Genomic DNA, 26,886 nt, shown 5'->3' on the forward strand with positions numbered 1-26,886 from the left:
TTCCTCTGAAATAGCAGTGTGAATCCCACTGACGTGAACACACTTGATTGCTAGCAGTAATGCATGCTCTGAGTGGCATACATTACTGAATAAATTCTAAGACATAGTCTACACAATTAATTAATAGAATACTTTAATTTCTAGGATGAATTTACTTTTAAACCTTCGCTTTGGAAATAAGCTTTAATTGATATTAGATACAATATGCATGAAGATTTTAAGGTGAGAAAAAGCCTATTGTTATCACTTTGTTGGCAACCCCAACAAAATAAGTACAAAAAAAAAAAAAAAACGGCTTGCTGTTAAATATTAGAGCATTTTTTCTTCTTTGTGCTGCATTCCAGAAAATCGATAAAATCTACTAGGAATCAAAGAAATGACTAAAGGCAAAAAAAGCTTTAACGATATTCCCATTTCCAACAACCCTTGATTTGAAATTTAAGACTAATATATGTCTTCTGCCTTTGTATCCTTTCTCTCTCTCTATTGTCATAATTGTGAAAATTATGGTGAAAAAGACTTCTCATTTACATAAGACTTTCTCACTAGATAGAAGGATGAGCAGAATAATGCATTTTGACAGTTTGTCAAATGAATAAGCCATGCTCCAGGATAATCCTGAGATCATGGTACGTGACACATGTATGATATCAACTTATAACATTTTTGAAAGATTATGAAGTAAGATTACTTATATCTAAACTTAAACATGACTCAAATAAAAGACAATTTCAGATCATGTTTCTTTTTTATTTAAAAAAAAAAAAAAGTCTATTATGTTAACATGGCCCATCATGTTGACATTGTGATTCATTCTCGTGCAAAATCACTAGATGGAGTGCTGATATCCAGCACAACAGTCCGTCCCTGAGTGGGATATTACTTTTATACTGTACAACGGTTCTACAACCGTGAGCTAGTGACACCCGACAGTGTAAATGAATCAGTAGTTTTAACTTCTTACTGGTACTACAGTATGTAGCTATGATGAGCTCTGAGCAGAACAAATCGTGGAGGTGCTGGTTTATTCTTACGAGATTTACTTTATATTTCCACTTATTCTGCTTTAGAATATCAGTTTCTTCTAGGTTTTCCAAAGTTGAATCTCAAATAAAGATTTTGAATCTCTATTTCTTAAAATTTTAATCTCAAATATCATTTTGATTCATACACGTTTACATTTAATACAAACTTAAATACTTCTTTTGATTGTGTAAAGCTGCTTTGCCACAATGTCGATTGTTAAAAGCGCTATACGAATAAAATCGAATTGAATTAAAATAGAATAAAATAGAAAGCTACTGTAGTGTGCAAGGGTAAAGAATCCCTTGTTCCCCCACCACATATTGCCCTTAACCAGGGGTGTAACGGGTTTGACGCACAAGTGACACAAACACAAACACGAGGCGAGGTCTTACAGACAAGAGGCCATTTTATTAAGGATTATGGTGAAGTAAAAGATGTAAGTGCAGGTTTGTGAGCAGTGCCCTACTTGCATGCGGGCACAAGTTGGTAAGCGGTGGTGTTGGGCAAAGGGGCAGAATGGGCCTGCGGCAGCAGCTTCCTTAAGAGCACGTCTCGTAAATGGTGGAACTGGCCCTCATTGACGCAGCAGACAGGTATCTCTCGGACACTCCTTGACCTCTTCGGCAGTGGGGTCACCAAATCCGGTTTAGTCTGAGAGTTCCAGTGCCTTTTAACGTTAACCATAAGGCTCTGCTTGCTGCTTTTCCGTCCCTTTCCAGGTCCAAACAAACAGACCACTAGACAGACAGCTTGACAGACCCCGAGCTAAACTTCCCACCGTGTATTATACCGCGGGGAGAAGCCCAAGAAGCCCATTCCTGCTGCCGTCCCCCATGCGCACCTGCAGACGGGGGAGTCCACCTACAGTACCTAGTGAGCTCCAGAGTGAATGAGAAGCAATTTGGCGCATACCATAAGGGGTTAGAGAGGAATCTGCCTTGTGGTAGAAGCCAATTAGCTTTGAAGCATCATTCAGTCATTACGTCATTATGTGAAAGTGATTTAACATTGAAAGTGGGTTTTGGCAGGCAGCTGATCTCTCCACTTTCCGGTCCTGCAGACCATAAAAGTTAAAGTGTAATTAACCTTTTAAGACCTGCCTCAGAGCTCCGCCAGAGTTTATCTTAGTATTTTTACATGTTGTAGTTGGAGTTTTTGGAGGATTGTCATATCAATGCAAACCTTGCACCCGTAATGCACCTTTAAGAATTTATATGTAATAATAATATGTAGATAAAATGCTTTAAAGTGCAATAAACAACAAAACAAAAATAAAATATATTTTTTCAAAAAATACTTTAAAACACCAAAAAATTATTGGGTCTATTGATGTTAATAAGTTTGTAAGATACACTCATTTTTGTAAACAATGTGTTAAGTGCATGAGACCACCAGTGAACAAACAAACACAAAACAAAAACAACGAACCATGAAGCGGTGAAATAAAAAAAAAAAACAGACAAACCATCCTCTTCCTCCTCAACGAAGCATCTCGGGGTGTGTACTGTCTTTTGTAAGCCACCGTTTATGTGAGGATAGTTTTATTTCATTTATGCATGCAAACGTGTATGTGTGTGTGTGTGTGCACGCACGTGAGAGAGAGAGAGAGAGAGAAGATTGCAGTGATAAAAGCTAATGTAGCACCAGAGGACGCAAGAAAAGACAAATCTCACATGTTCATGACATCACCACAAGCAACAAGCACGGTAACATGTGCACGCAACCTAGATCTCTGTGACGTGCACCGTTATGATGTATATGCTCTCAAATCTATGGATCACGGATGAAATTCATTTTAGAAAAGCATGGTGCGCACAAATCACCCCTTGTGGAAGGCCTCTCGTCCAAACAGGTTACTCTGTCAAAACTAACTAATTAATATTTCAGCCCATTATAAGGCACACACCCAGTTTGCATTTCCTATCATTGAGATCGGTCATAGTGGAGGAATCTGGTTATGAAATGTTCTTTTATTAATAATAGACACTTTATGCTGTTTCCTAAAACTGTGTTCCTACACATTATGTTATGTGTGAACCTTGGATGTGATTTATCTCACTAGCCCTGCTGCTGTTTGGACTCTTTTTCTTATTGCTAGTGACATGCAGACTCATCTTGCATATCCTGCAGTCCTGCTGAGTCTCATGAGGACAGGATGGGCTGTGGTGCTGGATATTAAATGCCCAACAGCATGATCTTAACTAAGTAAACTCAGGAAAAGAAACTTGAGAGACACATTATGCAGTCTGATGCTTTCCTTCAGGATCTATAATGCTCGTACTCCTATCGGTAAACATACACTTATCATTCTGTCATCACACTTGACAGAGCAGAATGTAATCTCCATATATTCCACATTATTATTTTTTTACATCAAGTCCATGGATGCAGTTTATGTTGGAATGAGAGTATGAAGTAAGGTGCATTCTTAGTCATGATTTCATTTCAGAAGTTGGGGTTTTGTTTATCTGGGTAATTCTGGCATTTATTGACATTTGATTTTAGATGATTCGAAAAAAAATAAAAAATCCTCTTCAGGCCATTTGATGCCCGCGGTGTTGCATCAAATGTCATGTGTAGCCTGACATCATAAGTTGTGTCAAGACCTCAGGCAGTTCCAATTTAAAAAAGTGTCTCACCTCACACCGGTTGTATTAAGGATGAGTCAGTGAAGTGTCACATTCATTTCTGAGTGCTACCCCGGTGTTGTTTGATGCTTTCTGTACATGACAAAATTTAACTTTCTATGCGTGTACAAACATGATAAAATGCCTGGGAAAAGAAATAAAAAAGTTGCACACTTTAGTATTTCTCTAAACCACCTTTAGCTTTGACTGCGGCAAACACTCGCCATGGCAGTATATTTCCATTCATGATTTGCATACATTTTTGGATAGTGGTGGCTCAGTTAGTTAAGGCTCTGGGTTTCCATTTAAATTTCAGGGATTTGGCAGACGCCCTTATCTACATTTTTATCTCATCATATATATAAGCAGTGAAGGGTTAAGGGCCTTGCTCGAGGGCCCAACAGGGGCAACTTGGTGGTGGGGGGGTTTAAACTTGGGACCTTCCGAACTGTAGTCCAAGGCCTTAACCACTGAGCTAACCCTGACTCCTAGGTTACCTTGGGTTATTACCTGGATGTTCGGGGGTCAAGCCCCAGCACCACCAAGCTGTCACTGTTGGGCCCTTGAGCAAGGCCCTTCTTCCTGTCTGCTTCAGGGATGTTGTGTCCTGGCTGACACTGCGCTCTGACCTCAGTGTCCTAACTGGGATATGCAAAAAAAAAAAATATATATATATATATATATATATTTAACTCACAGTGCTGTAAGGTGCATGTGACAAATAATTGAATCTTAATCTTAATCTTAAAGCATTCTGTAAAGTCTAAGCACATGTTAAGGTCAGGACTGTGGTGGTCAATTCATGTGCGAAAATGCTTCCAGAATTACTTTTTCATAATTTAAGCCTGATAAATCTTGGCCTTGTTCTGGAATAGGGTCAATCTGGGCTCATATGATGTTTTTCCTTTGCTTCTTAGACACTCTCTAGTAATGAAGCTTTTTCAGATTAGTCTCACTAACAAGTGCTTTTCTTAAATCCATACTGCTGTTCATTCTCAATGGTGTGAGTTCCCATCACAATGTGCATGTGGAAATGCTCTTCCTTTTACTGTGAATGTACATACATGTGATATATTACATGTATTCTACTTTTAATTTAAATATCTGTGATTTCTACTGTTGAGTCTTTACGATGCAACTTAAACCATTTATGTGATATCCGCTTCTGGTCACTCGTGGTCTTTTTTTTTTGTTCCTCGTCACATTCCTTCAGCAAAGTTGACGGTCCAGCACTATCCTTCCAGGTCTTAATAATGTGTTGGAACATTCTTAACCTAATTCCAGCCGAAATGGTCTCTCTGCTTGGTGAAGCAAATATAAATATACCAGCTGTCTTAGAAATATTTTAACCCAAAGTGGTCAAAAGTGGCACTTTTTACAAGCCTCTGATGAAGCATTACAATCAGCAAAATATCATAAATGCAAAATGAATTATAATCAATTAGTTATACACATAACATTTTAGTTTTTAATTATATATTACTAATTATAGCAAAATGACCTAAAAAATCCTACATCCAGCAAAGTTGTTGTGATTGCCAAGCTACTCATGGTAGCAGTTCCCCACTGCACTTCAGATATTCCCCTTAAACATGAAATAGTAAAAATGCTTTTTACATCTATTCTTAGGCTATCGCTTCTGGATGTTCAAACAATTATAATTAAATTGAATAAGCAGAAAAAAATCTGTTTTACACAAGCCTGATCCATACAAACATTCTGCATCCGTTGTCTGTCTGCAGACAGACCTTATCGAACATAACCAATGTGCACATTAGGCATGATTCAAAATATAGTGGAAACACTTTAACTGTAACAAAACATTGTGGTTACTATAACTATATTGATTTCTTCACAAAGATAAAATGGCCAGCCATGTGCTGTGGTACTCGCAGTCAATAAACAAGCACATCAGGGACACACTCCTTCACATACTTCCTTACAACTAGGGGCAATTGTGCTTAGTCAATGGGCATGCTTTTTAAAAGGTTGGAGGAAACCTGAGAACCTGGAAAGAACATGCATTAAATATATTATATATAAGTAAGCTTAGTACCCCCCCCCCCCCCTCACCACCACCACCCCCTTAAAAAAATTGGTAGACCTGATTGTGTACTGAGGCTGGTTGTCTTGCTAAATGACCCATTTTCATTTCATGGACAGATACCGTAACATATTTGAAGAATTTTCTGGTGCAATTCAGAATTCATACTTCTTTTGTATGGCAAGCCATTTTGAAGCAAAACCAGCAAAACGTGATACTGCCTTCCTTGTAGTGAAATTTTAATTATTTTAGTGACTCGGTTCTTTGAATCTCTTTTATCAAAATAAACGAATCATTTTTTGAGTCATTTAGTTCATTTCGTTCTTTTGATTAAAAATAAAATAAAATGTTACATTTTCTATAAAACAAACCCCCAACAGACAAATTTCTCTAAAAAAATGGCTCTAGTTCCAGTAATGTGAATATTACAATGCAGCTTAGGACATATTACTATAAACAGAATGAGTAGCTCACCTCTCATATCATCTGGTTGGAGTCATTTGTTCTTTTGAATCTACTGCACTGCAGAGCGTCTACGGCAGTCAAGTGACAAAAGAATGAACGACTAGGACTAGAAGACTCATTAAAAATAATCGTTCAATTCTGTTTCCTGTGTACTGCACTGCATAGCATCAATGGGAGTCACGTGACAAACGAACAAATGATTTAGACCGAAGGACTACTTAGGTAACTTCTCATACCTGTTTCCTGTACATAACTTACAGAGGTTTTGCGATGCTTTGCGCATGTGCGCCCAGTAGAAAACGAACGAATCACTTTCCGAAACTACTCGTTCTTCTGAGTCACGTTAAAGACTCGTTTAAAAAGAACGAATCGTTCATGAACGACCCATTACTACTTCCTCGTGGGACAAGATTCTCATGTTGGAATGTGGTGTTTGTTTTCTTACGCTTTATATTCAAGCCAAAGTGTTTGATCTGTCCACAGTCATGCTTCCAATAGACTACTGGCTTATGCATGTTATCTTAAATAAACTTTGCATGGGCAGCAGTGTTCCTTGTCTTCCTACTTGCTATGCTGACAAGCACAGCATCCTTGTTCCTTGTTTGTCTGATGGTGGACTTATGGACATTGACATTACTCAATGCAAAACTGTCCTGTAGGTCCTTAGATATTACCTTCGGGTTCTTTGAGACTTCCTGTAATGTTTTTATTTATTTATTTGCTGTTCATTTCCTCTTGGAGTGATTTTTTGCTGGATGACCACTTCTTAGCAGAGTAACTGTGAGGCTGAATTTCTTCCATTTGTATATCATCTGCCTCACAGCAGAGGTCTACTCTTTAAAAATGGTTTTGTAATATTTTCCAGCCTGGTGAGCTTATCTTGTGAGCAGGAAACTCATTTGATCAGAGTTCCGTAAACGTGTCTGGTAAAGACTTTCATAGTGAAAACTCTAATTTAGGTTGTTGAGAAATGGGAGGGGTTGCTGAACTTGCACTGAAGTGCTGTCCACTTAATTAACACCATAATGTTGCATAATATGTTTTATCTAGCTTCATGGCTTTGATATTGGTCTGATTTCTTCTCATGTCAGAGTTATGCATTATTAATCAATAGTTAGTTAGTAACATAATTTGATTGGACAGGAGGCATTCCATAAGTTCTGATATGGAGTAATAGCAAGCACTGGGTGTTTAAACTATATATATTTAAACTATGTTCACCCCTATTAACCATCACTAAGTGTCAGTCGCCAGCTCCACAAGTCGCGAAAGGATAACAAATCATAATCTGTTGATAGTAAATGGTGACTTTGTAACTGTTATCACACACAAGGTTGTGCTGTTGTGCTGGATATCAGCATTGCTTAAATTGCTTAAATATAGAAAACTGTAAAAAGTTGTTCAAAAGCTTTCTAGCAGCACTGAACAGAGCTCAGGATTAAAAGCTTTGAGGGGCAATGTTACCTGTTGCACTCACTGTTGCAAAACTGTTGAGTCATGCTTAATAAATCACTTATTATTTATAGGAGTTTTTTAAGCATTATTGTTATAGTGAATTTGAAACCACTTCCCAAGAGAAATACACTTTGCATACATAGAGTGCCAAAGAAAGCAGTGTAGTTATGCAAAATGTTTTTGTTTCAATTTGTAGCACACCCTTTTAATTATCCGGGAATGGAAAATAGTGTTTAATAATTCATCATATTTGAAAAACTCACTATAATCTCACAGAAGCACATCTATGAGCAGCACAAAAGGGGGAAAAATACAGACCATGATGAATGTTCAGCGGCTTTATAAGCTGCTATTTTCTACCTTATGATGTAAAGCAGGTACATTAACCTGCTTTGTGTAGGAATTCAGAAATTCATATAAATAGCTATTTAAAATACACCTTTTTACATGACAATACTTGAGACAAAAGAGAGAAAAAAGAGAAAAAGATTCTAATCTTCGTCAACAGTATGTATGTTCTGCAGTCTGTTCAGAAACCAGATATAAAGCTTGTTGAACAAAGAAAGTATAATAGCAATATTATATATTTGCAGTATGTTTATAATGTTGAACCAGAAGTAACTTATTTTGACAATTTGTTGGTGCAAAAACTTTACAGGAATGGAATGTGTTTGCTTAAATGAATACTACTGACCAGCAAGTATTGCATTTGTCATTTTTTCAACTAGTTTCATCCAGATAGGAGTACAGGAGCTCACATGATAGTACAGAGGGGCTGCATTCAATACCCAGAGAATTTGCAAACAGTTCATCAGAACGCACATCAGGCCTGATTGACAGGCGAAATTCATTTAACGCTTGATTTAGTAGTACTTTCGGATCAGTTTTAAATTTATTTAAATGCTCTTAAGAATTTCCTTTTTAATTCTCAGTTGCTTTTAAAAATGTCGATTACAACTAACGGGTATGGCATACAAAAGTCATAATTTCTTATGGATTTTTTTTAAAATTGCGTTAGTGCAAAACCATTTTGGATTTCCAAACATCACCCCATAATTAAAAGTTAAAGAAAAAAATTTGCATGCTAGAAAAGAAAGAAACACTTTATGTATGCAACCACATTTTAGACAAAAAAACTAAAAAAAAAAAAAGGTTTTTGCATGTAAAAAAAGAAGCAGGTGCATCAGTCAAAGTTCTTAGAAGAACTGTGCGTGATCCTCCAGGATGGTCACTTAAACTTAGTAGCTAATTTCCTTATAGACCTGCACAAATTGTACCTGAGACTAAAGGGTCATCAAAGTGTTGTCCCAATATATACATGCCCTTCATACATAAGGCAAGTTGCAGTTTAACACTTTCTTCTGGATCTGACCTCATTACAGAATAAGGAGGACACATTTAAATAAACTGTACTGTACTTCCTTACTGTACTTGCCATCATTTATGCAATTAGTCTTTGAGTCACAACACATCCACTAACTGCGCATGTCATTGATTAGGTTTCACCTGCAAATTAACAGTATTTCTCTAAGAGCTTAGTAAATCAGGGCCATGGATTTAGTGGCAAACAGTTATTTTTTTTTTAAATGTTTGGTTGATTTATTGTGGTGTTGATAATTTGTGCCATTTCTTTACAAAAAAACAAACACATTCAGTGATATCGACAGTAATACATCTTCAAGATGTTTCAACTTATTTTTGCCTTTCTATCTTTTAATGTTTCTAGATTAATTTGGGAAATCTGTTTGACTGAGTTGAACGATGCATCGTGTTTGTTTGATTGAAACGTTACCATTTGTCTCCGCCTTTTCCACAGAGGAGTGATGATGAGCCTGGGGTATTGGCAGTAATTGTGCCCTCACTGGCCCCTGCTGTGGTTATGGATAGCCAAGCTAAGCCAGTGGGCAAATCCACCCCTCTGCATGCAGTACGGCCGCTGATGGGATGATCACTCAGCATCTGACATTTGCCAGATAGTCATTGGAGAGTTGCTTGGCACTCGGTAGTACATGCAAATCTCGGCGGGGAAACAGACGGCCTATTCCCAGTCTTAATTCACATTTTTGGATCACTATTCAGCCAGTTGTCAAAGACCTGGCCTGTTTTAGCCTATCACTGGGGTCGTTAATACCTCAGCCGAGAAAATAAAAAACAAAAAAAGGACTTTATCCGCCTTCACAGATGTTGAATTAATTTTTTTTAGGAACATAAAACCAGCACAGCTGGGTACTGGTGACCATGTTGCAACATAAATACATTCTGGAGTACACGATAGCAACAGTGTGTGTGTATGTGTGTGTGGTGGGTTTTGGGGATTGTGGTGTATGCTTTCTATCTTGTTGGGAACCACTGTCGCAATAGGGACTGTAATATCTAACCATATGGCATCAAAACAAAACATAAAAAATCCCAACCTGTTAGAGATAGTGTAAAAGGTTTTTTTTTTTTTTTTGGCTAATGTAGGGTTAGGTTTGGTGTGAACATAGCATTAGCAGCACACTGGCGCTCTGGACCTCCAGGGTTCAGGTTTGATTCCCCCCTCGGGTCTCTGTGCGTGGTGTTTGTACTCATCCCACAGTCCAAAGACATGCAGATTGGGTTAATTGCCGGTACCGTGTGAATGCATGAGTGAATGTTTACCAGAGGTCATGACACGGTCGTAAAACTAGGAATAAATACAGTGGCCTCCACGGTCCCAGGTTAAACTAAAGAAGCTCCTAGATTTATGGATGTACACACAGCATTAGTAAGGTGTGACAGCATTACTATAAGTATATATACTATTTCTATTATAACAATAAAAGATCCTCTACTGGAATACTAAGACAAACATATATACTGTATGTGAATGTGTTTAAAATACTTTAGGGATAAGTTGTGTATAATAAGATGTCGGCCTGGGCTTTACCCAATTCATTACAGTAGCTGCCTCCTGGTGATGGTATTACATAAAATATCTCAGCAAGGGAAGGGTATTTCCACACATATAAATATACTGTATTAGTTTTACATGATGTTGGGTATTTTACATTGATAGCACATTTATTGTACTAATCCTATATGGGATTATTCTTGAAACATGGTTGCTTAGTGGTTGGGCATTGAGTTTCAGTGTGATTGCTAGATATTAGGCCTAGCCTATATAAAAAGGTCTAGGCTTGGTGAACACATACAGTATAATAAATAAGTTCAAAACTCAGGTTTAAAGAGTGTTTCAGGCTGACCTGGATGTACAGAGCAGCATCATTCAATGCTGTCATTTAAAATAAGCACAAAGTGCCATGCATGGGAAAGTATTCACACGTAGCGGTGCAGTGATGTGAGCATACAGAGAACCTTTCACGCATGAGAGCACTTTCGGTTCTGCGAGGCAGGAGCGGTAAATGCTTTGTGGAAGTAAATATAAAGTTTAAGAAAAGTAACGAAACATTACAGCCTTTACCCCATTGAAGTCGACTTTAATCTCCACCCCGTCGGCAGTTCAAGCATTTATTGTGCTCAGTATAGATGCGGTTAAGCCAGTGAGATAATTCTGTTCCTGGTGCAGACTGATGTGCTGTCTAGATCTTTGCAATAGACGCTCAGATTATCAGTATGTTTGGGCGAGTGCATTTCATTGTAAAGTTCAATCAATGCTTAAACTGAACTGTTTAAATGCACATTGTGTTTTATTAACAACAATTTGAGTGTAAGGGAAGTGCTCCAAACAAAATAATTTACTGTTAAAGTAAAATTTGTTGCTTACAGAAAGGAAATGTCCTGCTAAATATTTGTTGCATCTATTAACTAAACCAGCTTATTTTTATTGGCACGACTCTTAAAAAAAACATTCTGTGTCCACGACTTACTAATGCAGGGGAACAAGATAGTACAGTACAATGGTACCACAGCATAGGAATGCCCTGCCATGTGAATTTTTTACCTTAAGAAAAAAAAATGCAAGAAATTTTCCTCAAAAAAGAATTTTTGGCATGCTTCTGGTTGAGCAACTAGTACATTCAGTACATCCAGGTGCACATACTTTTGATAGCCAGCCAAAACTTGTTCGCGGTCAAGTTTTTGGAGTCAGAGCACAGGGTCAGGCATTATAAGGCACCACTGGAGCAGACAAGGTTAAGGATCTTGCTTAAGGCACCAAAAGAGACAATCTGGCAGAGCTGGGGCTCGAACCAGTGTCCTTCCGATCAGTAAGGCACAACATAGGTTCTATAGATAGAATAGTGGACATTTTATCTTGTGGCCACACATTTAACTATCTCATCTCCAAATGTTATAAACATATATACATTTTGTTATTTTGTTCCTATGCATTATTAAAGTCACGACCACAGAGGTTTTCATTTTTTGGTCACCAGATGAACACCACTGCTTTCAGTTAAATAAATGACCGAAATTAAGAAATTGTCTATAATCAACAGAACTATAATGAGCAAACAAGCAAAGACAAAGTGTCATAAATATAAAGCAACATAGAACATACAGTATGTGACCCCTGTGCCTCCCAAGTGTCCCAGTCACTATTTTCTTTTCTAAATCTGTCTTCACTCCCACCTCCTGCCTTTGCGTGCCTTAACACCATTCTCGCCTCTTTCCTGCGTGCTGTACACCATTCTCACCTTGTCCCCACTACGCTATTCCATCACATACAGAAATACAGAATGTCCCAAAACACTCCATACATCGGGGAAATTAACACTTACGTCAGCTTTCTGATCTAGAATGATTTACGTTCTTCTCTTGTCAGTATGTGGACACTAGAGATGGGGGATAATCTATTCAGTTGCATATCGTAACACACATATGTGTTTTATGTTCTGCCATATTGACTCCAAAATAGATTTATATGAATTTTGCATTTAATCCTACACTGTAAACCGTAATCACATTGGGAGCACACCATGCATTGTGGTAGAAGAAAAAGAATTGCTATGTTTGTTTAGAATTGTAATTAGATCTAAAAAAAAAGTGGACTCAGGATAGTTCTAAAATCGTGATGCATATTATAAATTGAATCGGCACCTAGGCATTGTGACAATATCGTATCGGGTAATTCCACTACTCGTCTGGAAAGGCTTTTTGCTAGATTATGGAATCCTGGCTATTGGGATTCATGCTCATTTGCAAAAGTGACTCAAAGAACAGAAATATGTACCATGGGTGGGACAATGGCTCCTGCACGCCCTGGCTTATTGGCAAAATATTCTCTTTATGTGTCTTTATGTGGCTATAGGATATAGTGTATACCTGAATAGTAGCGGTAGAACAGTACACAATTCCAGACTTAGGGCATGAGACGGGGTATACCCTGAGCGACGTGCCAATCCATCTCTGGGCATATACATACACACACACACACACACTCACACGCTCATGCACACACTACTGGCAATTTGGGAACACCATACCTAATCTGCATGTCTTTTTGACTGCTGGAGACAACCGGAGCTCCATGCACACAGACCAGAGGCAGGAATCACACCCGGACCCCGGAGGTGCAAGGCGACAGTGCTAACCACTATGCCACTTTGCAGCCTATTATGAATTTAACTTTAAAAGGGGATGATAAAAAAACAATATTGTGAAACGTTTTTAAATTTATGTTTTACTTAGCTAACATTTAAAGTGTATACTTAATTTTAGTTTACTATAATTATTAACAATATGTACCTGAGATTTTCTTTAAAGAAAAAAGGAAACAGGTACAAAGCCAGGAGTTCTCTTTTTTTTTTTTTTTTTTGGACCTAGGAAGAGAAAAATATGACTAATGGATACAGGATAAAGCAGTAGAGACAATGATTGAGTAAGTAAGAATTATCCATAAATCCATATATTTCTGTCTGTGCTCAGTCTCCTCCTCCCCACGTATGTATTTTTTGGGTGTTTGCTAATTTCATCCGTTACTGTATACAGTATGTTTACTACGGCATAGACTTTTTATTTATTACATGGTTAGTTCCTACCAGAAATTCGATTATGAGCAATTTGCAAGAGAGATGGGAGAGTTTTTAAAATCTCCAACACTTTATTATGCAGTGTGCACCTGTAATGCAATAAAGTCTCCTATTTTTGTAACATTAAATTTAGTAGCTCTCGGCCATCGGTATATTGACTTAGTTCGACTAGTTAGGAGTTGGGAAAAGCATTCTTCTTCCCCTGGCCACGGCCAGACCGAGCCTTACAGCAAGGAAAGCTATCAATGTACTTCCTTGATTAATCCCTTAAACATCCAGTAGGTCCAGATTTCGAGAATTACTAAATAATTCGTAGCAGTTACTGAATATAAAAAATAAATATCTCATAGCACTTTAAGCAAACAATGATGTTTGCTGAAAAGAAAATGAGTGCAGTGATTCTTTAAGATTGAGAGAAAGCTATTCAAATCGGCCGTGCTTCCTAGAAAGTCTTTTATTGCTTTTTTGTGTTTGCATGTTGTTCAGTCACACTAAGGTGAGTTATGGTTAGGTGGCAGTATACTGAATTAAAATGCATTAAGGAAAAAGCTAAAGTGACCATTTGTTATATGACTTACTGTCTGACGCTCGTAGCTGTGACTGTATTGCATTAAAAAAATTTTTTTTTACAAAAAGTCACATTCTGTAGTACAGACGAAGCAAACTAAATGAAAGAGTTCAACATCACAGTTTCTTTGTTGTTGGTTTTTTTATGGTTGCAACTCGACGAGACCTCATTTTCCTGTCATTTTTCATGTTTTTGTTGTTGATTTAATAACCATTTAAAATCCCAGTTTGACTCCAAATAATTATGCTAATTGGAATTTTGCAGAATCCACAGCACCCTTCCTGTTCATATCAGTGTGTAGTGCGCTGTCGTGTTAGTGACTCAGGTCTCAGTCTCAGTGTTACAGGTGTCTCCACCATGAACATGCACTGTTAGCTGACTGATCCTATAGTGGCGCTGGAACCGATTTATGCCACCAAATGAGGATATGGATAAACAGACTGACAGCTTCACTTGAAATTTTAATTAGTGAATTGAGACAAGAGCAAACATCAAGCATCAATGAGGCTCTTAATTGCATAAACAGAACTGACACCTTTTTATTCCATCCATGATGTCTTTAAAGAATGAGCTCGTCTACACAGAGGCTACACACAGCAAAATGTTGCCTTGTTTGGGAGTAAAATGAACCGTTTTTACCCACAATGCTTTGAAGAGATGTTTTGATCTGAAGCGACATTCTTAGCAGCGCAGATCTTTTAAAAAAAATCTCATTAGTTTTAGGGCCATGAAATTCTAAGAGTATAAAAAATATTTGCCCTGTGTGCAGGACTAATGCGTTCACAATGTATTAATGGATACATAATGCATTTTTGTGCTGACGGAAACTGCAATAAAATTTGTCATCTTGGTTCAGGAAATATTATCCGTTTATATCTCATTTAGGTTGCAACAGTGATGTGTGATTTTACTCAAACCAGCAAATGAAAACATGATGGGGAAATAGTTATTTTTCTATTTATGTGAGCAAAATGGAGCCATAATTTAATGACAAATGATATTTGAATTAGGATTTCCGCAGCTCAATGTAAATTAGGTATGATGTGGTATAAAAAGACAAGTTCAAATGATTTCTGCGAATAAACTCTTAGGCCCTATGTTGGAATAAGATGTTTCTTTGGTTCTTTTAAGGTTCTTTTAGCTTTCTTTAAGGTGTAGAAACGTTGCTTTCTCGCTTTACTCTGTTCTCATTTACTATTTGACTTACGGGAATAAATTTACTGAATTTCCAGTGGATTTTGTTTTACCATCTTTTAGCCACCACTTGTGTGCTGAAATCAAAGCTGAAGGTGCTTGACCAAAATATTAAAGTGTGCAAGCCTAAGTGTGCTAGAGGCTGGAAACAGTCTTTAAGAGACTGCAGCTTTGTTAACTGCACATCCATGATGCAAAGGTGCTCCGTTGGATTGAGATCTGGTGACTGTGGAGACAATTTGAATACAGTGAACTCACAGTCATGTTCAAGAGACTACTTTGAGATGATTTTAGCTTTGTGACATGGTGCATGCTGGTCATAAATGAATGGGCATGGTCAGCAATCATACACACAGGTAGGTTGTGTGATTTAAATGATGCTCAGTTGATACTAAGTGGCTCAAAGTGTCCCAAGGAAATATCCCTCCACCATTACATCTTCACCAGCAGCCTAAAACGTTGATCCAAGGCGAGATGGATCCATGCTTTCATACTGTTTAGACCATGTTTTGACACCACCGTCTGAATGCTGCAGCTGAAATCATGACACTTTAGACCAGGTGATGTTTTTCCACTCTTCTTTTGTCCAAATTTGGTGAACCCTTGCGAACTGTAGCCTCAGTTTCTTGTTCGTAGCTGACAGGAGTGTCACCCGCTGTGGTCTTCTGCTGCTGTAGCCCATCTGCTCCAAGGTTTGTTGTTCAAAGATGCTCTTCGGCATACTGCAGTTGTAGCAAGATGGTTTTTGAGTCACAGTTGCCTTTCTATCAGCTTAAATCAGTCTGGCCATTCTCCTCTGACCTTTGGTATTATTGCTTATTATTTTTATAGAACTGTCTCTCAATATATCTATTATTATTATAGAACTGTCTCGCAATAGATTTTTCTCTGTATAAGCTTGTCAGACCATTCTCTATAAACCCTAAAGATGATGTGTGAAAATCTTAATCCTAAATGACTTTCATCACCACTCTTTCCTATCACGCAAATTCTGATGCTCAGTTTGAAATTCAGCAGATCATTTTGACCGTGTCTGTTGCTGCAATGTGATTGGCTGATTAGAAAGCTGCTAAACAAGTGGCCAGCAGTTGTTTTTTTTCAATGTAATGCATAATATTGCAGTTGTTCTTTGGGTTTCGGGCGAATCCGTTCTCTTAACTAAAGAATTCTAATTCTGTATTGATTAATTTAAAGATTCATATTCACAAGCAACTTTGCACTTTTGATTGATTTGTCTCCATCTTGGATACTAACAGAGAGAAACTGTTAGACTTGTGTTAATGTGAGTCCCTTGAGTGTGAGCTTTACGTAAGGCCTGCTACTCCACAGTGCCTTGCAAATGCTGTCCACTCCTTGAAATAGAAAAATGCTGAGACTGTTTCGTGCACAGAAAGCACTGCAGAACCTCCTCCCTCTGGAACTGGTTAATTTAATCAGTTTGTATATGATTTGTTTATAGAAGCAGCAATAATGAAGTGAACCAATAAAGTAAATGTTTCATTCAGTCAGTAGTGGATCAGAGACAGAAATAAAGGTGTTAAGAAGTATGATAGTCACTTTGTACTGGGAAAAGGCACAGGCAGCTTCCTTAGACCTAAAGGGAGGATCTTGATCCTCTTATTAACAGCAACAGAAGGATTATGTAAGCGGGGGGGCAGGGGGGGGGGTGTTACTTTTTCTCACACATCAAGAAGCACTTTTCTATACATGAACATGAAGCTATTTCTCTCTCACACTTCAAGAAAGCCCTAATCATCTCATGGAGATTTCCCGAATTAATGAGCTGACGGATAGAAAAGCGAAGGAGGGATACCTTACCTTTGTTCCACATCTCTGACTCTTTTAGCCGATGATGAAGAAGAAGATGATGATGATGATGATGATGACAATAAATGGAGGATGACAATAAAGGAAAAGGACTGTGATGATGATGATGATTATAAGGATCATCATCACAGTTATTTTCATCATGATAGTTATAACTTATATCATCATCATCATCATCATCATCGCAGTTACATCATCTGTCATCTATTTTATTGTGGACATTTTCATCATCATGTCAACTGGATTCTAATGACAAGTTTGATACAATACTTTAAATAAATTAACAATTACCCACGTGTTACATGCCTATTTTAGTTTGTTTCTAAAACAAAATTTCTACTAGGTAAATCCTAGTATGATAGGTAATCCTAATCCGTACAAGTGTTTTTGTACAGTTATAGAGGTACTAAAAATATATAAGTCATGATCCTCCTCTTTGTTCTTTTGATTCATTACTTTACTTCATTACTACAGGATCTGTTATAAATCTTTAGTGTATGTTCATCAGATCTGTTCACAAGGATGAATGCGACACTTAAGTACAGAAGTACCGTGGGTACATTATCTTTTTCCCCAGATTTTCCCTCAATTTAGTCGTGTCCAATTCCTTCCCGCCACCAGGGGGCTCCACATTAACGCTACTATGACCACTCAGTTGGGAGGGCTGCAGACTATCACGTGTTCCCTCCAAACCACATGACATCACCGACTGCATCTCATAACTGCTCACTCATGCACTGTTGGGGTTGGCGTAACACACTCGGAGGACAGTGCTATCTGCTTCATGCACTTGCGTGAGCTCACTGCGGGAGGCTACAGCAACCAGAGGCTACATCGAAGTCCGGGTGATAGTGCGAGCACTTTACCACTGCGCCACTTCGGGGCACTTTTTTACTTTTAATCTTTCCATTATTATCTAAAGATAAGAGTTTACTCATGCTGTATAGGAATAATCAAGGAATTCATCAAACCCATAGTTGCCAGTTTGCGGCTGCAAAATCTTTTGACATCTTTTCACAGAAAAAAAAGACATTTAAGTGCATACTGTATGGTCTAGATTTAGATTTATTTCATAAATTGTTATTTTCTTTTAATAACCCTATAACAAATAGCGTAGCTTAGCTTTCTGTACACAAAAACAAGCCGGGTGTTGTTTGGGTTTCCATAGAAACTCATTTCTGTGTCCAAGGAGATTAACAGCTCAAAATCGTCATCTCGTAATTACTGTAATTTCAGCATGATGTGAAAGCACTGTTAGTATTAGCGTAACACGGTGAAAAGAGGTCCTTTTTAACATGATATAGCTCGATACATCTTAGAATTCTCACCTTCATCATTGGTTTTAAAGTAAGGATTTCTTTCATGGTTCTTTAAGGGTTCGTTGGAATATTGGAGTAGTCTTAATGTATAGTCTCTTTATTGCTGGTTTTTGTGCTGTCCTACACTTTTCCTACAGTAATTCATTGCGACACGAGTCCAAATATATTGTTTATTTCTCTCCTATAAATACCATTTTGTGCTTTTCTTCTGCTCTATCCCTAGCCCCCCCTACCGTCAGGATCGTGCACTCAGGCCATGCATGTAACGTTGAGGAGGAGCGCTACACAGAGAGAGTGTACACTATTCGGGAGGGTGAGACCCTGGAGCTCACGTGTCTAGTGACTGGACATCCACGACCACAGGTGAGCCACCTTTACTTACCAACCACATCATACTCAGCTGTTAGAGCTGCATCCATATATATATATATATATATAAAAAAAGGATTTCCATCTGGATACAGTTTCGGCATAATTTAGATATTTTATCTCACATAAACAGAGCGAACTCACAGTTTACATCTAACAGATTTCCAAAAACACTAAACATAAACACAAGCGCTAGAGGGTCTTTCTATACTGCATTCCTCTGCCAAAATCAATCCCTGGATGTAAAACTGCACTCAATCTCTCCCAGCTGTCCCCCTTCACATCTGCAACCACTGCCAAATCTGGGCAATTAAGATTTTAAGGTAAATGGAGGTGTCAGTTTTATTTATGAATATTTGAAATGAGCCAGGCATAGTTGTAGTACTCATCATCTCCCAAGTTCCCCCAGGAGAGGCGGAGTGCTGCTGGGAGAAATGGCTCTGCACGCTAATCCATTCTGCTGCACTGGGTTTGCTCCTCACATATTTCCCAGTTGACCGTGGCCACAAAACGAAGCGGATAAACACCACTAACCCAGAATAAATCCATTTGCTGGAGCTAAGTCGAGCGGAAGAGTTACTTCTGGTGCTTAGTTGACACGTGAGCAGTTGTTAGAATGGTCTTCACAGATCATCTGGCACGGGATCCTTTGGGTGATGTGTGTTGTGTTGTAGAATGGGGCCTCCATGGAACAGACTTGTTTATCCGACGCATCCCATGGGATCTCAATCGGATTGGGATCCGGGGAGTTTGGAGGCCGGGGCGGCAGCCTTGGTGCAGTGGGCTGTGGTGCACTGGGTGTTCTTTTGCCTTTCCATTGTGGTCAACATTCACTTATTTGGGAATTTGTGCTGCATTGGCTCTTTTTTTTTTATGAGATCAGACTATATGTCTCATGGGCATGGGTGAGTCTTGGGTGCCCAAGATCCTGTCACCAGTTCACAGATGTATGGTGCACTGGGTTGATGATGAATGCTGTTCAGTTCACGTGTCAGGGGTCATGATGTCATGACTGGTCAGTGTGTGCGTATATATGTTCCAATATAGTAAGTCCATTATGCAACATATATAACGAATATAAGATAAGTGCTGCAGGCAACTAATCATCCAGGCTGCATTCTCTTGTGGTGAAGTGTCTGAATCATTCATGTGTGCTCCTATTTTTATTACCAGTCCTCTCTGTAATGAAGGACACATCGGATGCATTATGCTATGAGTAAAAAAGTGAGGTTATGTGAAATCTATTTCAAGAACTATCTACAGTACTTCACATCAGGACAACAGCATGGAGTTTTTCAAGGGTAAAGGCTCGGTCTGATCTTTACTTATCGATAATGATTTATTGAACAAAACATAATAAATTAAATGAAAATCATGTTTATTATTCAGTGCATATAAAAATTATATAATGGAAAAAAAAGTTTCTTTGTAATTTAATTTTAAAAAGTGAAATGCATATATTCTAGATTACACATACTAGACATTACACATACAGTGAAAAAGTTCAAGCCTTTTATTGTTTTAATTTTGATGATTATGTCTTATAGCTCATGAAAATCCACTATCTCAAAATATTAGAGTGTAAAAAAGGATTATTAATACAGAAATGTCCAACATCCAAAAAGTAGTTTAGCTGTGGTTGTGGTGTTGCAGTAGGTTTAATACTTAAATCCTAACATTTTTAAGCCGAAGAAAACAATATGCAACCTTAAATAATAATAATTTTATACAGTATCAATCCATGTACTTAGTTTCCAATCATTAGTCATCTGGTAATTCTGCTAATCTTGTAGTGTATCATCAAAAATCACACTGATGATACAGTACAATTAGAGAAAATATCTACGTAACATTCTTAAAACAAAAATACAGGAAAATGGCCTCTGAGTGGCGCAGTGGTAAAACGCTCGCCCTATCATCCGGAGATCGCGAGTTCGATTCCCGGGTGATGCTGTAACCTCTCACAGCTGGAGCTCTAGAGAGAGCTGATTGGCCGAGCTCTCTCACAGGGGGGAGGGATGAGAGGTACTTAGTGTTCCCACATTAATCACGGCTCTACAGCCAATCAGGGGCGTCTGTGAGCTCACGCAAGCGGAAGAAGCGGAGTGTGTTACGCCGCCCCAATGGCCCTCCTGACTGAGTAGTAGCCTTAATGTGGGAGCCCCATAGTGACAGGGAGGAATTGGACACGACTAAATTAGGAAGAAAAAAAAATACAGGCAAATTTAAAAAATATTTATTCGATTGTTTTTTTATTTTAAATTCACTGGGCTCATGCTTAAAGTAATTATATTATAAAATTATCTGCAATTGTAGGCTTCTAATTAGTCATTACATAAAAAAATCGAGTCAATGTTCTTATATGTTCTCAATCTCAAACTCTTCATTTGTTGATTAAAAGCTTATTTAGAAAAAAATAAATAAATCTGACTTGACCAGTAGGTTTGTTTTTGTACAGAGCATAATTGGTTAGATTAGATAAATGAAATAAGACCTTTTGAGTGTCTTGGGAACTGACTCTGCCCATTTACCTTAATTAATATTTAATATGCCTTTGATCAATATACACCCCATTAATTTGTACATACTCGCCCTGGTTTCAAGATATCGACTCTTACAGTATATTTCATTTAAAAATGAGAAAAATCGCAAATTAGTTTCGATGCTGCAATATATATTTTTTTCTGAGATTTATCATCTCCATTCCACGAGGTGGTGGTTTCTTGTTTTTGCTGTCTCTCATTTTAATTAAGATTTGAAGAAGTGGTAGAGGGATCATTAGTATTTTTCTGTGAAATTAAGATAAAATTAGACAGGTTGAGGCTTCTGGCTGTTCACCCAGTGCACAGAAATTAACCAATCACATCTAGTGTTTCACTGGGAGGCACCATTTATTTATTTTTTTTGCTATATGTTACATATTGTAAACGTGGGCTTAGCCAAAGTTAACACAAAAGTTGGCATTTGAATTGACAGGTCGTTTAAATTGCACATGTTGGTAGAGTAACTCTTCCTTTACAGTAAATAAAAGCACTACTCAACATAGTCTCCATCACAAGCAATGCGATCACGGCCATGCTGAACCCCAACTCTCAAATCCTCTTTGAAAATCCCCTTTGTCGCTGTTGATGGTCTCCCACTGCACTACAGAATGTTACAGAGATGACACCATTGACCAGAGCAATGTGCTCAGATGAGTGAAGGAAGGTAAAGAAGGGGAAACCAGCACTGAAGACAAAACACACAGTGGGAGACCATCAACAGCAACAAAAGGGATTTTCGAAGAGGATTCAAGAGTTGGGTTCAACAATGGCGCAAATGTATCACTTGCGTGGACTGCAAGTAGTTTATTGATTGTGTGTGTGTGTGTGTGTGTGTGTGTGTCTACTGTATGTTGCCCTATATTGAACTGGCATTTCATTCAGGTTGTACTGAATGAATTGTACGATGGTTTTGGTATTCGTTCCCTGTTCACATGTATGAAATTTGTTTTACATTTATAGACACTCTTTTTAGCTGAACATGTAAGCAAACCACTTTAACATTGACTAATTATTATTTGTCATAAAAAAATAAAAGCAAGGTTTTATTTTAATCATTAAAAATAAATATTACATTTTGCTGTATTTAAGATAGGTACTAACACCCACCTGACATGCCATGAGCAGGCAAAATGTGTTCCATTTTTTAATCACTGCATGTCTCAGTCACAGAGGACCGCTCCAACGCTGCGCTTTCTCATTCATGTCTGAATAAAAGGGAGCATTGTATGAAAACACAGATAGTAAAATTACATTTATAATAATATTGAGGAAACAGAAAAGCATTTGTCCTATCATGTTCCCTTCACATGTTGTAAATGTGCGTAAATATATTTTTAAAATAGTTTCGTATTACACCAATCAGTCATAATAAATGTATAATAAATAACACCTTTAGCACTGATTATCAATTATATATCAACAAACTGGTGACAGGATTATCTATGCCCGGAGGGAACAAAGAATAGCCATTTGGTCTGATTCTACAAAAAAAAAAAAAAGGCAAGTCAGCACAACTTGCAGAAAAGGCTGGCCACAGGTTAAAGGCAGCAGAACACCCAGTGCACCACAGCCTGTCTCTCACAGGCTCAACAAGCAAAGAGCCCAAGGCTGTTGACCTGGCCTCCAAACTGCCCAGATCCCCATTTGACTGAGCACCCATGGGATGTGCCAAACAAACAAATCCGACCCACGGAGGGCCCCATTGCGCAACCCAGAGCACCTGCTGCCAACTTCTCAGTGCCAGACATAACAGGACACCCCCCTGACGTCATGCCTTAATCATGGGCTTAATGTTTAGCATCATAATATCGGGCCTAATTGCTGTATATATGTCATGTGTTGTTTTCTCATGCTAAATCGACAACATAGGAATCAGAACTTATTATTGTTTTCATTAACAGCCAATCAGTAAGCTGTATAGCAGTGCAAAACAAACAAACAAACAAAAATTGTAATTATTAATTCTAAGACTTCGTAATTAATTGTTTAATAAATTAATCAACTAGTATATGGGAAGACACATATTAACTTCCTCAATTAGAGATCAACCAAGGACATTCTGTTTATTAATGAATCATTATTTTAACAGAGGCCAAACCTCATGTTTTTTTTTTTTGTACAAATGTCTAGAACCTTTTTTTTCTTTGTGGATAGAAATCCAAGAAGAAAAAAAAGACAGAAGACATCTGTAGTTGAATTGTAATAGGATGTGTTTCTGGGACAGTCTGCTAAGTAAAGACATTTATAGAACTTAAAAGAATGAGGATTAAGAGTTTGAAGGTGTGGATGTAAAACTCAGGGTCAACTCTGATGCTATCAGACAGTTATTCCAAGGTTGGAATGTTAACAGTGGTAATCAGTTTCCCAATATCTTCTATTGTGCTTAGCAGGGCAGTGGAAAACATGTTACTACTCCGACAGCAAGTCAGTACTTACTAAGGCTCTCCTGAGGACAGCTGGCACTAGAGCTATGGGTGTTGATTAGAACCATGGTAGGCGCTAGTCTTGCTCAATTTTGCTGGCCTCAATTCTCAGGAAATGATGACAGTGTTCATCAGTAGAGCACAACAGTAGGACAGATAAAAGCCTTTTTAAAAGCAGTGGGATGGCAAAGAAGTGGCAGATGACAGTAAGACATAGTAGTTATTATCCACTTTTAAATTCCAGTTGGGACCATAGTTGGTAAGGCACCAGAATTATGTCTAAAACAGTGCATAACCTAAATATGACGTCTTGTTCAAATTTTGTTATTGGGAAGCCAATATTAGGAATGTCTGTTCACTTTGTCATTTTAAGTAGTTGATGGGCCATTTTAATGCCAGTCCATTAAATCAAGCCAAGCTGGAAAATATTATTAAAGATAACAGCAGATTTGGTAATATGTGGGCACTGAACCAACAACTAGTGCAGAAGGAATGGCCCATTATATTCATCAGCATAGCAGCCCTTAAAATTCGAGGGAACAGACTTATTTTCCTGCATTTACGTGAATAATTGCATCAGTAGCATGTTCGGCACATGCACCATTTGTGCTCCAAATAGAGCTGTGGCTGGCATTTTTACTAGCATCTAATTCTTTTGTTTGTTTTTCAATATGCTGCCACAATTAGTCAGACTCCCTTAGGTGGTCAGTCTTAGATGGAGCTTCTGGATTCTGGCCAATGCCTCTGTGGCAGCTTGCACTGCAAGCTGTGGCCTTTTTCAGTGCACTGGGAAGGCGTACTAAAACAAATTTAAAACTGAACAAAAAAAAGGTATTTTGTTAAAAAAAAAAAAGGATTTTGTTTTTAAAGAAATCAACTGAATAACCTATATTTCCACTCTCACCTGTTCCAACCACTCAGTATCCTAATCACCAGCCTGATCATCTATCATCATCTGCACCTGTTCATGACTGGTTCATGTCTTAAGTTAGATGTGTTTTTTTATGCTAGAATGATTCATAAGTAACTGTGTGGCTTAACAAACAAAAAATATTCCTCTGAAACTGCCAAGATACAAGGACTGCACTGAAAATGAGAGCCAGAAACCTGGAGTCCCTCAAGAAGCCTGGAGAACTATTTCTCAAGACTAGATTAAATACAAGAACGTCTGCAAAGCTCTGTGTATGATTGCCCCACCTTTTCACCTTAAGAACAAAAATTTAGCAAGAATTTCGCCTTGGCAAGCGACGCATTTTTGGCATACGAGCGACCGAGTTGGTCATGTGTACTTCCAGTTGCTACATACCTCTGGTTGTACGTACGTACATATAAACATATTTTTTTTGTGTGTAGCTTGTTTTTTGGCATTTTGTACAAGATTTAGTAAAAACATAGCGGCATCGATCTCAAAAATGTTAGCCATGCTGCTAGCAAGAAGAAAAGGCGGTGCCAAGAGGAATCATAAATTTTGGTTAAGTAAGGTTTAATGTCTATTTATTTCAGATTTTACTTCATTTCCATGTCTTTTCTAAATGTTTTGATTGTTTTTATATGCAAAAATATAATCATAGTGTTTGAAATTGGTAATAATTTAGGTGGCTGGAACATATTATCTGCATTAACATTATTCCCTTTAGGGACTTCCTTGGTGAAATTTTGCCTTAAGATCTGTAAGAACTGTATGCTGAGGTACTGCTGTATACAGGTTTAATCAGGCATTGTGTTCTATTATGATGTTATTCTGGCATCGCCTGGTTACACAGTCAGGAAGAGTTATAACTGTTATAAGATTTCATCTAGTGTGCTCAGCAGGGCATCAGAACATACTACCGTATCAGCGGGTCAGAGGAAGGAACTAAGGCTCTCCTGAGGGCAGCTCGAGTAAGTGCTAGGGGTGTTGATTAGAATCACAGTAGGAGCTAGTCTAGCCTCTGTTTGCTGGCCTCTGTTTAGACGAGATGGTCAAAGAAAGGTTTTTGTTATTTCCTGCACATACCAGCAACATGTCTCCTCAAAGATTAGACAGGATGTACAGTATTAGAATTCAGTGTTCGAGTTTGTGCTATGAATCTCAGCACAGGTGCAATATTGAATTTAAATCAGGTAACAGGGAAAGTCAATAAAGTACATTGAAATGTACTTGGAACCAATTCTAAAAAAAAAGGTGCTTTGTTACATGCTGCATTGTCTGGCTGGGAGTAGTTAAAAGGGATACACTTGGTCAAAAAGTTATGTTTAAATAAAATGTGGTGTTCAAATGCTCAACTGGTATTTATGGGCCCAAAATATGCCAAGTCAACATTCCGCGCATCATTAAACCACCTCCACCAGCCTGTGTAACAGGGAGCAGGGTAGGTCCATGTATTCTCTATATGCTGTTGATGCCAGATTTTGACCTGAGCAACAGCATTCTGTAACAAAAATCTGAATTTATCAGATCAGGAGATGCTTTGGCTTTCAGCTGTCCAGTTATTGTGAATCTGTAAACACTACAGCCTCATATTCCTGTTTGTGGTTGTAAAACGTTTCCTCCCACAGTCCAAAGACATGCAGATTAGGCTAATTGGCGTTTCCAAATTGCCTGTGGTGTGTGAATGTTGACCAGAGATCCTACTATGGTTGGATAAAAGGGAATAAATACAATGGTCACCACTGGCCTCTATGGTCCCTGGTTGGACTACAGGGGTTCTTAGATGGATGAATGAATGGAAACACAACATTACACGTAAACACATTTTAATTGGTATTTAACATACTAGACATGGTGTAGTTGCTCTGAAATTTTCAGAATTATTACACGAATAACAATAGAAAACAAAGTCACTGTGTTAATGAACAAACATGATGATCATCTTAATGATTAATTCCTTTATTTCTTTTAATCAGCTGCTTAACTCTGGTCAGAGTAGCGGTGGATCCAGAGTCTCTCCCGGAGAACAATTTGTGTGAGGTGGGAATATGCCCTAGTGCGCGAGTCTATTGCAGTGCTCAATACACACACACACACACACACACACACACACACACACACACACACACACACACACACACACACACACACACACAGAAATTCAC

The 26,886-nt window shown here is 38.1% G+C and overlaps 1 protein-coding gene across 1 annotated transcript in view; it reads left to right on the plus strand.

Moving 5' to 3' along the window:
• Nucleotides 1–26,886, plus strand: part of mdga2a (MAM domain containing glycosylphosphatidylinositol anchor 2a) — a 225,656-nt gene that overhangs the window by 48,063 nt on the left and 150,707 nt on the right. Inside the window, exon 2 of the mRNA XM_053489383.1 lies at nucleotides 18,700–18,839. Coding sequence (XP_053345358.1) covers nucleotides 18,700–18,839 — 140 coding nt within the window. The remainder of the gene's footprint in view (nucleotides 1–18,699; nucleotides 18,840–26,886) is intronic.

The sequence above is a fragment of the Clarias gariepinus genome, chromosome 27 (assembly GCF_024256425.1).
Source record: "Clarias gariepinus isolate MV-2021 ecotype Netherlands chromosome 27, CGAR_prim_01v2, whole genome shotgun sequence".
Classification (NCBI taxonomy): Eukaryota; Metazoa; Chordata; class Actinopteri; order Siluriformes; family Clariidae; genus Clarias; species Clarias gariepinus.